Genomic DNA, 13,806 nt, shown 5'->3' with positions numbered 1-13,806 from the left:
ACATATGTAGACCTATGCATAACTGGGTCTGGAATTTATGAATGGTCTAGTTTGGTCTCCATAGTAACAGATGTTTAAAGCAACTGCCTAGACTTTTACGTGTGTAACAGAAGTACGGTAACACAGGGTTGGTACAGATGACCATCTCCAGGCCATGAGCAAATGGCCTTTGAAGACCGTCTGCTCAGTTCATACAGTGAAAGTAGGAGCGGTAGTGCCTGCTCTACCACCACCCCTTTACCATGTCCGAGCGAGGGGCTGTGGTTCGGAAAAACAGAGACAAAAGACAGCGGGTCATTCATGCTAGCAAGATGCTGAATGCCGTTTATTGAAGAAGGGAGGAAACCTTAAATACAGACTTACTGCACAATGGAGGGACCCTGGAGGGCAGAAGTTCGCTATTGATGTTTACAATCTTACATCTAAGCTGTTAACGCCCAAATGCAGGATATACAAAGAACCTCTGGTGAGCGTTCAGGAGGGAGGAGACCAGCAGGGAATCAGCATAGGGAGGACATCAAGGTCAAGGTCGGCAAGCTGGGTGACAGTTACCCAACTTGGGAGTTCCAGGGCACTACAGGTCCCCCACTTTTTACTGAAAAATGAGCTTCTGACTTAGGTTGCGTGGGACATCAGCAGGTTGCCTTACCTGTCATGGAGACACCTGTCCAGGCAACACAAGCGATCTGTGTTAGGTTGGCAACCACCGCCCCTCCCAGCATTACCCGTGTCTGAATACTCATTATCATACAGGCTCAACCACGTGAGCTATAGAGTTCACTGCTGCCAAAGATCTCAAAGTGATGCCGGGCTTGCAATCTGTGCGACACAGAAAAGACCAACAGAAGTCCTAACCCACTCACAGCCACTAGGCTAAAGGCAATTGAGCCATTCCCTTCCTTTATGAGCCTTACTGCAAATTGGAGTCCTTGTAAGATGGTATCCCCAAAGCAAATGGAACTTGAGTTTATAAATTTATAACATTCAAAGCCAGCTTGCATTTTAAAATTCCTCAATGACTTTTGCATCAGGAAGCTCAAGTATCTAAAGCTAACTTGTTTGAAAATAAATTAGGAAATGACCATTACATTAAACTCTGTATGAAATTGGATTGTGTTTGGTAGATAACTTAGAAAACTACACTTTTTTTTCAGCAGTAGCATCTGCCCTTGGCTCCAGAAAACACAGATGACTAAGAGAGCACAGGCACATAGGCACATGGCTTGTCTTGGTGTCAGGGCTTGCAACTCTTATGGAGCATTCATGCTCTCATAGCACAGCCCACACCTGCTTATTCAGATCATCCAGAGAAGGGAAAACATCTCAGATTCCTTCAATAAAAGTGTTTGCACTGTGGGTGAAGGTGGAGGAGGTGGTAGTTTCCTAGGTAACACTCTTCACCTCATACTTCTTTCGGTGACACTCAGTTTCTGCTCTGTCTCTACAGCAGTGAACTCAGGGTCCTTCTCGCCACCTTCCACTGGGTCAGCACAGGAAAAGTCATATGGTTTCAGATTTCAGCTGCCCTCTAGAGTGATGGTGCTCAAAAGCATGACAGACAGACCCTCTGCCCTGCCCAGAGTCAAGGGAATCTACTTGAGTGAACACTTTGCTTGCTTGTGGAACCGACTGAGTCCTCATCCCTCCTTGCTTTTCCATCTGTCATTGTACAGTGTGGCCCTCCATCAGCATTTAGATATCTGCATGTTGCTGGCTAGCTTATGTGTTTCCCCAGGATGCTTCTTGGAATGACTTCATCTTAGCTCCGCTAAACTCCCCAGAGGCAAAAACATAGAAGAAGTGGTGAGCCTAGGATCCCAGAGGGGCAGGATCCCCAGTTTCTCAGTCACACTCCCAGGGGCTCATGTTTCTTTATTTTCTAAAGGCTTTCTTGAGTTACAGTTGATGTAACAAAACCTTACCACTTCAAGTGTGTAATTCACTAACATTTGAGTAGTTTACATGGTCACCCAAAACCTTCTCTATAATCTGATTTTAAAGGTTGATATCTGTGTGCATGTGTGTCTGTCTGCTGTGTGATTGTCTATCACATGTGTGTGGGTACCCACAGAGGCCAGAAGAAAGTGCATCTCCCCTGGAGCTGGGGTTATGGGTAGTTGTGCAACTGGTATGAGCGCCAGGATCTGAACTCAGGTCCCCTGCAAAAGCAGCAAGTACCTTGAACTTCTGATTCATCTCTCTGGTCCCCATAATCTGATTTTAGCCATTGCTGTTGTCCCAGAAAAAGCCCATTCCTTTGGCACTCACTCCCCATTCCCACTCAAACATGGCAATCATGCAACCTGTTTCCTACCTCCACTGCCTGCTTTAGATATCCTACCAGCTGGGGAGTGTTGCTCTGATTCCCTTCTCTCAGCATCGTGTATCTGGACTCGTCCACAGGGCAGCGTTTCTCAGCTCTTCATTTTATTGCCAAAGGGCATCTACTGTGTGTGTTTTGAGAGAGTTGTATATTCAATCATGGGTGGATAGGCATTCAGATTCCTCCGGCTTCCATTTCTCTATAACAATAGCTGCTAAGCACCACTGTGCATCTGTTCCATAGGCTCTGAGTGATAACATGGGACAGAAGGAATTGCATTATAGGTAATCAACAAAAAAGCACAGTCCTCTAACATGCATAGGTACACAGTACACCCATTCCAGGAGCCTGGAGCTTAAAGGCTCTGCTGTAGGTGATGTTGTATATGACATGACTTGGGAGAAAGGAAACACTGCTGCAGGGATAGTGTTGACAGGGGAAAAAGCAGCTGACTCATGAGCTAAGTGTCAGCTGCATGACCCCACCACAGATTTCCCAGCCTCTCCTTAAGTGGAGAGACAGGAGCCCAGCAGTCACACAGGGATGGTACAGGGTATGGGGGAAAGGTGCATGCATTCAGTACCATGCTAGAAGGCCAAGTGTCATGACCCCCAGGACACACAGCTTCTACTAGAAAACATGGGTGCTGGCTGGCTGTTTCCAGACTCGCCTGGCCGCTGTGGCCAACTCCTGCCAGAACATACCTAGCAATAGGTGTCCCAGCAATCAGTGTCCTCTTGTGTGACTTGCCACAGTGCCCTTGGAATTTTGGTCACTTCCTCCCTTCATTGAGTCCCACACAAGCTATGTCTGTCGCATTGGCTGGTTCTAAACAGCACTTCCTTGTTCAAAGCTGTCCTGTGATCTAGACGGCTAACTCTTTCCCCTCCACCTGTGTGAAGTAGGCATATTGACCATGCACAGTGACACGGTAAAACAGCTAGATTTATCCTGTTTCCTGAGACAGGAAGTAAGTCTTTCAACACAAGCATATGCTCTGATACATACGGATCACACACACACACACACACACAAAGCTCAAGCCCTAGAGAAAAACACACCAAGTACTGAAGTCATCATGTCCAGTGGAAACCACTGGCAGCTGAGGAGCTACAGTACAGACATAGTTGGGTCTGTGCTGGTAGCTGACCCACTGGAGAGTGTGGTAAACAGATATCCCCACGAACTTCAATTAAAAGGACAGAGCTTCTTCCACTACATGGACCTGAACCAATGTCTAAGAGCCAGAAAACTTTGGAAAGGAAAGTTCCATCAGTGACATATTTCATAGATTGTGTTTGGTAGCATCAATAATGTCCAGTAGCCTTCAGTAGAGGGTCACTTGCTTGCACATTTCTGTCTATTGCTATTAGTTCACATAGCTTTGCATCAACCCAGAGCAGTCTTATTAAGTAATCAGTCTAGGATAGCATGCTCTAAATGGTTTAACTGTGACAACATTGTTGAAATGCTACATTCTGTGGTTGTAAATATTCTTCTTGGCCTGAGGCTATACCTCAGTGGCAGAGCACCTGCCTACCATGCATAAAAAGGTCCTGAGGTCAATCCTCAATACAATTGAAACAAAACTGTTCCTTGCTGTATACATCATATACTTTCCTTCACAGATAAATGTTGTAAGCAAATCTCAGGCGGTGTTCTGAAACAGGCCCATAACTAGTTGTTCAAGAGCAGTGCTCTAAGATTGTCCAGCGGAGCTTTATACCACGATAGGAACACATGCTGTCTGATATGGTGGCCACATGTGAGGACTGACAGGTAAAGGTGAAATTTCACTGTTGCTAAAGTGACCCTGAATGTCTATTGTATCTGTGAAGCAACCCCAGAACTGAATTTTAATTTTTTAAATTTAAGTTTACGTAGCTCCATGTATTGATAGATTGCCATATCCATGTGACAGGGCAGATAGAAGGTTTCGTGTGATGGACTAGATGCTTGCAGCAAGTTGATCAGAGAGAGAGAGACCATGAAACTGACAAGTGTAGCAGGTTGGCGTAGCGTGCAGGCAGTGGTGCATTTAATCTCTCAGAGAGGGGACGGCCACTGAAATTCTCAGCCATATCTCATTACAATGCCAGTTCTCTTGGCTCTCTTTGTGGTTTTGCTCACTATGTTTCCATGAGGGTGCCTATTTCAGCATAAAAGCTAGATTTTTGTGTTGTTGGAGATCATCTGTTCCTTAATCGCATCAATTTTAATTATTTCCTGATTCATTTATTCTAAATTTCTTTTACATTAACCCATTTCTGGGGTTGGTAGTCGTTCGTTGTGTTTTGAAAAACTCTTAAGTTACTGAAGAGTTTACAACCCTACCTGGCCATTCCTGGACATATTCATGCGAGCAATGCTAAATGGATCCATTCATGTATGTGTGTCTACTTATGTATATATTGTAACAATAATAATTGTATAAGAAGATGCCATGAATTTAGGAGAAGAGTCAGGGAGGAGGGATTGATCGGGAGGGAGATGGGAGTGATGTAGATGCAGTGCTTATGTGTGAATTTCTCACGACAGTAAAATAAAAATTTTTTAAATGTTCCTTTGTTTTATGAGTAAGGACATTCAGGACCCAAGAGTCCCTCACAGCAGAGTCTGTACAGCTCAGCCTCAACCATTGCAGAGTCTTCCTGTCCTATTCATCTTCAGCCTCTCTTTGTGTTTTGCTTTCTGATCCACTGGTTAGCACTGGCAACCAACACCACATTGCTTGTTGAGCCTCTATCCATGTTGGCTATGTGCCATCAGGGCCTGGCTGGGACTCTACAGTGGATGACGGCACATCAGCTCTGCAGAGAACAGTCATACTCTCATTTGCTCCTGCTAAATTGCTGTGTGAGACTGTCCCACATCCACTAAGTGTACATCTCTGACTTTAAGGGATTGGTGTCAGGGTGGAGGAGCTGTCTTAATGTACCACTCTCCTTGCTGTTTACTTACTCCAAAGCTACCTCCATGCTCACATTGCCTTTACTTCTAAGACAATTATATTTCCAAGAGGTCACATTGACCCTCACCCTTCCATTGGCTGAGTTTATCACCCAAAATAGTTTGGAAGGAGGGTATTGAATGGGGGCAGTAGCCACTGTTTTCACAGAATTCCCTGTGCCGTAGCAAGTCAGGTTGTGTAGCTTTGGTCTACACTGACTCTGGTTCAGGTGGGCCTTCAACCTCAAGCAGAAGAGTCGCATTGTGCAGCCTTGGTCTCCAGCATCCTTTGCTACTTCTCTCTGAAGAGAGAGGGCCCTAGTGACTGTGCTTTACAGCCAGTGGCTTGGTTCTCAGCTGGGAAACTGCCTCCTTCCCAGGGCACAGTCATTCTCGAACGGAATGCCTAAACATGTGCCATTTTTATTCAGTTAGTATGACTTCCATCTGAACCTTTTACTGTGAAATTAATGATTTAATAAGGCTGTCAACAAGCTGCTATGGTTTCCTGGTGTGTAAACTGAAAGTTGGGGCACATGACTAACTTAGAGACATAGGACATGAGGCAGCTAAGTGACTGATGTGGAAATGTTCATGACGTCATGATGTTCCAACCCTGAGTGGAACCATGGAATGTCACCACATGGCACAGTCTCCTGGATCCAGTCATTTTCTATCTGTGCCAGGAAGTTTTTGTCAACTTGACACAAACTGGAGTCACCTAGGAAGAGGGGACCTCAACTGAGATGGTGCCTCCATTAGTAGGCAAGTCTTAGGGCTATTTTTTTGCCTAGTGATGGATGTGGGAGGGCCCAGTCCACTGTGAGCAGTGCCATCCTGGGCAGATGGTACTGACTGTATGAGAAAGTGGCTGAACAGGCCACAGGGTACAAAGCAATAAGCACCATTCTTCCATGATCTCTGCTTCAAATCCAGACTCTAAGTTCCTGCCTTTAGTTCTTACCCTGGCTTTCCTGCATTATAGTCTCTAAATTGTGAGGTACATTAACCTCTTCCTGCCTAAGTCTCTTTGGTCACAGTGTTTTCAGCTGTAAGAGGAGCAAACTCAGACACTGCCTGTCTGTGTTTAGAAGACTGCATTGAGAAGAGCATTGATGATTGATATTTATACCTAGGAAGAGCTTGTGTTGGTGTGTATTATGAAGAATGTCCAAGGGTGTGAAAGAAAAAAATTACATGGTACATGGATTATTCCAGCCATGTTGGCATCAGTTTCTGCAACTTTTAAATCAGCAGGTAGGACCTTCCTACTGCTGTGACCCTTTAGTACAGTTCCTCATGTTGTAGTGACCCTCGACCATAACATTCACTTTGTTGCTACTTTGTAACTATAATTTTGCTACTGTCATGAATTATAATGTAAATATCTGTGTTTTTTGATGGACTTCAGTGACCCTTGTGAAAAGGTCATTCGACCCCAAAGGGGTTGTTATCCACAGGTTGAGAACCACTGACCTGTGTCCTAATAAATAGAAAATATCATCCTGCTGTAGATTATAAGTTCAAAGAATGGAAACTATATTAGTAATGATTAGAATATTGCCAGGATAAAATTTCTTGTTGTGATGTTTGTGTTGTGGGGAACCTTAGTGGTGATGGGGAAACTGTCCAGTCTTGGCTGCTCTGTGTTCTTATGATTCAAGTCTCAAGTGCTCTCACTGCCAAGGAAGACCCAGAAAAGAATCTCCACATTCACTGTCTGTTCATTGCCTGACACACTGGGGCCTTTGGGATAATGTCCATTTATAAGCGTAGCTTAGAAATAAGTTATATTTAAAGATCGTATGATGTTATTGTGCAATTTTTAAAAACAAAAGCTCTCAAACCACCTTTAGCACATAGTGCATTAGAATCACCTTCCGAGCAGACACCAGCCCCTCACTCAGAACTGCCCTCTGGGTCTCCTTTTGCAGAGCTTGTGAAGTCCTTACTGGTGATAACTTGATCTCTCACCACACAGGGCTGTCTGCTGGAGCAGTCCTTCCCCCAGGGCACTGATCTTAGCCCCCCCCCCCCATCTCTGATCTTAGCCCCGCCCCTCATTCTTGCCCTTCTGTCTTTCTTCTCTATATCATTTTCACGATATGCTTCCTGCTTCTCCGTCCACCTGGTCCATGCCAGTCCCTCCCTTTAAGCCACCATTACCAGATCCTATGTGTACCTGGCTGCTTATTCACCGGGAATGAGGCCAGGGTGGTGGCAAAGAGGGAGCCAGGCATGGAAAGGACAGGACACAGAAGTCACACAGCCTGGAGCTTCCATCAGCTGTGGCACTGGCTCTTCTGCTGTAACATTTCTTCATTTATCATTCACTTCCTTAAATAGAAACACAAGGGCAGGGTGGTGATTACACACACCTTTAATCCCAGCACTCAGGAGGCAGAGGCAGGTGGATTTCTATGAGTTTGTGGCCAGCCTGTTCTACACAACAAGTTCCAGGGCAGCCAGGGTTACACAGCAAAACTCTGCCTTGATAAAATAAAAATAAAATTTAGAAAGTAGTAAATAAATAAACAGAAACACCATTTCTCACCTTATATATTTGTTATTTGGACAGAAACAGTAAACACCTCATAAGACTTAGTACACTCTTGTCCTGTGGAAGATGTCAAAGACAAAGTCACTTCTATATTTGTGTTTATTTTCATTTATTTTTATCTAGTTAAAAGTATAAAAATAAATGCTTTACTAATTAGTAACCCACCTAAAAGCAGATAAGAGAGGATGTGATTTGGACTAGCCTAATAAAATTTCCCTTATTTGTATTATGAATCAAATAAAAAGCGTGAACTTAAGAAATTAACTCAAATAGTAGACCCAGTATTCATATCCTACCACTGATAAAACTAGTTTTGGAGAACATGAAATATTTGTACAAGTACATGAAATGTCTAAAGTTGAGCTCCAAATTCAGAGCATACTGTGGTTTTAGACAACACCACATCTCTGGTTGTCACCCACTTCACGCTGTTGTCACCCAGGACCGTGCACACGGTCGATAAGCTTGTCCCATGACCAAGCCCTCTCATCATGTGCACTTCTTTGGGGCATGCTTCTCCTGAGAGGTAAATGCTATGCTGTGCATGTTCTGGTCTGAGCTCAAACTCACATGCCAGGCAGCCTCTCCGTGGAGGATAAGTACTAAAGGAGGAGCCTTCACTCTCAGAAAGTCCCTCCAGCCCTGTTCTTTAGCCAGAATGCTGCCGGAAGTCACAAGCATCATTGACAATGGCCTACTCACAGTAAGACAATACTCTGTATGGCCAATCAGCCTGCAGACGACTCCCAGCACTCAGGCTTCTCCTCCTATGGTTTTCTCTCCTTTTCTCCTTCCTATGTCCCAGCAGTCAGGGCTCCAACACTGGACTGTGATCTGGTGTCACTGCAGCAGGGACTCAGTGTGTGGAAACCTCGGGCTGAGTACTCTTCACTGCCTTCTGGTGACATGAGTAATGCCGTAACCAACAAGATTAAACTTGAATGAGGAACCTTGTTGAAATGTCAAGGGTCAAAATATTAGTGTTTCAAGTTGATAGACAAGTAATTGGAAAGGGTCCAGGAACCAAGGGTAGACCTGACTAAGTCACAAAAACGCTGAAGCCCAGGTTTGTTTGGGTTGAGGATGACAGTGGTCCCTGTGGGCAGCATATTGGCCCATTGTCTGAGAAAGCAGCTCTGAGAAAATCCAGAGCCTTAGCCAGGTGTGTTGGTAAGAGAAAAAGAACACAATCCGAGACTGCTTGGAGAGGGTAAGCTCTTGGACTTTCTTTAGCTTCTGCAATGACCTTGGCTGAATTTCTATTTTCAAATCATCATATGTCATTTGGGATCAAAACTGACTGTGGTTTGGAGTAGATGTGGCAAATGATGTGTCGGTCATGGGCTGGGTTCATTTTGATCCTGAAGTTCTGAGGAAATAGAGAGCAATTGAGCTTTGATAAATGCTTTTTGGATGCTGAGACTATTGGAGTGTCTCTGGAGTACCACTGAGGCCCCCTGGTATGGGTATAATGTTGCACCTCAATTCATGCTTTTGAGAACAGGAGGCAGGTTCAAGGAATATCTTTTAGGAGTTAAGCGACTGTGTTCATGCTGTCACAATCCTTTTGTCACTGTAGTTAAGGTAGTCAGCTCTCTTGAAAGGGCACTGGTATCATCTGAAAGCCTTTTGTGTGGATCTATCACACTGCAGGAAAGATGGCTCATGGGTGGGACATACAGCTATTTCTATGCCATTTCCATGTGTGTTTGATCCCTTTAACTCTCGTGGATACCTTCTGTATCCATATCCATGTATGTAGTCTGCAAGTGCACAGGTCATAAAAACTAACCAACTTCTAATTGTGGATAGCAAATACCAGAAAGTAGATGTTCTGTTTTGACACTTCAGTAATGTGCTTATGTTACTGAGAAGCAGCAGGTTTCAGGGTTAACATACCTGCGTCCTTCCCTCCCTTATGGCCACAGCAGGAGACTACTAAGTTTCCAGTGACAATGATAGACAGGACTGGCCAGCTGTGAGGTACAGGCCCAGGGAGGGCTCCTGTTCAAGCTTAGGAGGTACCAACTTCTGCTGAAGCCTGGTTAATGATCTACCCTCTGACAGCACTAGGAGGAGGTGTAGGCAGGGTATGCACTAGACATCTTACGATTAATTTACTCTCTAAATGAATCCTCTTGGTTCACTAAAGAAAGACTCTGATAGGGAAAAAATCATTCATCTTCCATGACTTACTTGTTCTCTTGAATAAGCTGGCCAAAAAACAAGGTCACCTTTTAAAATATTTCATCATCCATTGCTTTTCAATGGTTACCAAAATATCGTTTTTATCGGTTACTGTGCTCTAGATGTTTAGTGAAATTGAAACTTATTTAAATATAAGATATCATAACCAATTAAGTTATTAATTAAACAAATGTGATGCTTGAATAATTTGTTAGTAAAACACACACACACACACACACACACACACACACACACACACACACACACACACCACAATTCCTCTTGCTGTCTCAGGACCCCATTGCCTGAATGTGAAGTCCATTTTCCCAACCACCAGAGAACATCTTGAACCTGAGAAGCTAAAGATGATGTTAATCTAGACAGCCATCACAGAACACACCAACATCCCACAAGGAACCTACAACAAGCCCAACAGAGAATCTGAGATCATTGGGAGGGAAGAATGGCATCTTTTGTTCTTTAATTCAGCCACCTTTCCCTGACTCTTTACTAGAACATGTGTTTTGAATAGACTACTATCCTTTTGTCTACTAACTAGATGACACAATACCATGGAGAGGCTTAACAAATCATCTAAAGTCACATAGCAGATATATGTTAGAACCACAAGATGAAAACTGAGGCGTCTACTTTACATCTACCGTAGGCTTTCTGGAGAGGCAGAGGACCATCTATGCTGGGCCTTAATGATTTGAGGGTATGTTTTTTTCCTAAGAGTTGTTTTGGAAAGTAAGGAGTTGTCCACAAATGAGAAAGCTTATAAAAGTAGGTCATAATTTGTCTTTAAATTTAATACATAAGCTGGTTGCCTTCAATAGTGTGGAAAGCCAATCTGAGGAGCACACAAAGCTGAATTCCTATGAAGGAAGAACTACACAGCAGAGTCCTCTTTCAGCTGAAAGTTCCAGAAGGCCAAAGTTGCTGCTCCTGAGTAGCAGCCTGCTCTTGCTCTGCCTGGTTCTGATCAGAAATTTTAAGCATTGCCACTTCCCAGACCTGGATGGACTCTGAGCCCCTGGGGGGCCAACCCCCCATGGTCCTGATTACTTCACTGATAACTTAACATAACTTAACCAAGTTTTCCTTTGTCCTTTCTGCTTCTCCAGCAGGAGCTGTGTGGCTAATGCTTAACTTCCCTGGTGTGAGAAGCCTGTACTTTCTGTTAGACCTCCCACCACTGATCCCTACAAAGGAAATTGGCCTTTTCCCAAGATATAGAAAATGTTTCTCCATGCCTATCAACCTAGCCTGCGTGAATCTGCAAACTCATGTGGACAGCCTGGGAAACACACTGTTTCCTTTGGTGCATAAGTGTGAGAGAGGGAGACTCCCTGTCCCCAACCTCCCCATGAGAATGATCACAGGCTCCTGAAATCACAAACTTAGCCATGTGTCCACTTCATCCTGCATATACTGAATCATCAAAAAAGGCTTTAATAACAACAGCATAATAACAACACACAGTTCCCATAGACAAGAGCAACTTAGAGTTCTGAATCTTCTTCATCCATCATGAGCCTTAATGATGCTCTTCTTGGTGTCCTCTTCAGTCCTCTGTCAGCTTGTGGCATTCTCCTTGTGGGGAGTCTTTGGGCTTCTTCTTTGTTCCTATTGTGTATAATCGCTTTCCTGATGTCTCAGACCATCTCCCCACTGCTGATGATTTTTTCTGTGCTGACTTTGTGCCCTGCAAATATTTTTGATGGACTCGGGATTTTCTGTGTACAGCTTTTGATCATGAGGATACATAGGCAAAAGGGGAAACTGAGACCACTGTCATCAATACATGCAGCTAGGTGGCTTTCTCTCTCCCCTATTTAAATGTCCTTTATTTATTTCTCTCTCTTGGTTGATGGTTCTGGCTAAGACTGCCAATAATTTATTGAATAAAAGTGGCGAAACAACATCCCTACTTTGCTCCATACATACTTTTGTCATTTCTCCTGTTAGAATACTGATACTTAGGTCTGTATGTGAGTACAGCCTTTATTATTCCGAGGAGCAGTCCTTTCACACCTAACTTGTTCAGTGATTCTACCCTGAAAGGAAATTGAATCTTATCCAGTGCCTTCCCCCGCATCTGTGGTGATGATCACATGGGTTTGGCCTTTGTTATTCTGAGATGATGTCATTAACTGGTGTGTATTGAGCCATCTTTGCCTGGGTACCTCACTTGATTGTGGTGAATTAGCTTTCTAGCATCCTTTGTTTTCCAATACAAAGTCATGCTTACAAGAAATATTTGGCAGGGGTTGTTAAGGTTTAAATCCTAGACTTGAATGGTGTGTTTATAATCTTGACATGTTGGAGAGCCACAAAGCATGGCTCTTGAGTGTAGCCTAGGTTCCTACTTCCAACTGTTTGTCCTCATTCCCATCAATAGCTGTCTTATCAAATTTAAAAGTGTTTGCTGTTCTAAAAGTCTAAAACACAATCTCAATCTTGTCTCCTCAACATATTTTAAATGTCGTTTTTCTTATTCAATTATGCTATAAGGGCATTTTATTGTTTTCTTCAAATCATTGATCTCACATTTCCTATAATATCTTGTCTAGAAAGATCTTCTTGTGTGCTAAGATCTTCATGTTTTATTCCGGATTGAGTCTGTTAACATATTTTCTGCAATGTATCACCTTCTTAAAAATTTAAAGTTCATTTGAGTAGACCTTTGGAAATTATTAAGATTTTAATTTCCTCTCTCTACCGAGATTACACGCCAATATCAATATCTAACCCTGTGCACAGGTTTTCTCAAAGCTCAAGTAATTGTCACTTAAATCCACTGTCTCTGGTGTGTTTTGACACCACCCTATCCCACCCCACCCCATGCCACACCCAAGCCATCTATAAATCAGGTCATAGAGCCATTCTGTGCCCCAAGCTTTCTGGGAAGGTGCAGATGAGGAAAACTGGGGTTGTATGCAGGACCTTCCTACCCTTCCTCATCAGCCCTTCTTACACAAGGTTGCATTGTTGGGGCAGCCATATTAGAGGAAAAACGAGAGCACATCCCGTCTGGAGAGCTAGCTCAGCTTCTAACCTCGGTGTGTTGTCTCTCCCCCTCCTTTTTTCCAGTTAGGCATGATAAGAACAAAGGATGCTGATTACTTTTTAAAGCCACTTCCTCCACACCTAACAGACAAAGCCAGCAGGTCTGCACAGGCTGGCTCTCCCTCCCACGTACTGTACAAAAGATCCACGGAGCCCCAGGCTCTCAGAGAAAATGAAGTCCTGATGGTCACCAGGAAGCGAGATCTGGCGAGACCTCACCTTCACCGTGGCAACTTCCATCTTGACCTCCCATGGAAGCAGCATTTCTGTGGTAGACGCAAGAAATGTATGTAAGGGCAGTTTTTGTGCATCTAATGATTTGGATAGTTGTGTAAGATAATGGGATACTTTTAATTGATTAAAGGTATGTCCTGTACAAGGTGAAGTATACTGTCACTGCTGTCATGGGGACTCTAGTGATCGTATCATATCTCTCATGAGTGGTGGATGGATGTGGCAGATGATTTTTTTTTTTTTAAAGCTAGGGAGCAGATTACAGTGACACACACCTCAGAAGTATAGACCCTGCCAGACATCTTAAAAAAACAAGAGCCCTGGCATCCCCCTCAGTAACTCTATACTTGAGGTTTAGACATATTAAAGCTCACATAGTTTTCCTGCTGAGGTAACTTATTTATATGCATATTTGGAGCTTTACACTACCACATCAAAGAGGTGAGTGGAGCACAGAACTTACCTGCAATTTGTCAGCAAG

At 43.7% G+C, this 13,806-nt stretch overlaps 1 protein-coding gene across 1 annotated transcript in view; it reads left to right on the top strand.

Annotated features, from left to right (window-relative positions):
* Adamts16 (ADAM metallopeptidase with thrombospondin type 1 motif 16) overlaps positions 1-13,806 on the top strand; it is a 116,096-nt gene that overhangs the window by 26,819 nt on the left and 75,471 nt on the right. Inside the window, 1 exon segment of the mRNA XM_036207144.1 lies at positions 13,116-13,377. Coding sequence (XP_036063037.1) covers positions 13,116-13,377 — 262 coding nt within the window.

Source organism: Onychomys torridus, chromosome 15 (genome assembly GCF_903995425.1).
Source record: "Onychomys torridus chromosome 15, mOncTor1.1, whole genome shotgun sequence".
Classification (NCBI taxonomy): Eukaryota; Metazoa; Chordata; class Mammalia; order Rodentia; family Cricetidae; genus Onychomys; species Onychomys torridus.
The sequence above is the reverse complement of the archived record's forward strand: the minus strand, read 5'-3'. Positions and strand labels throughout refer to the sequence as shown.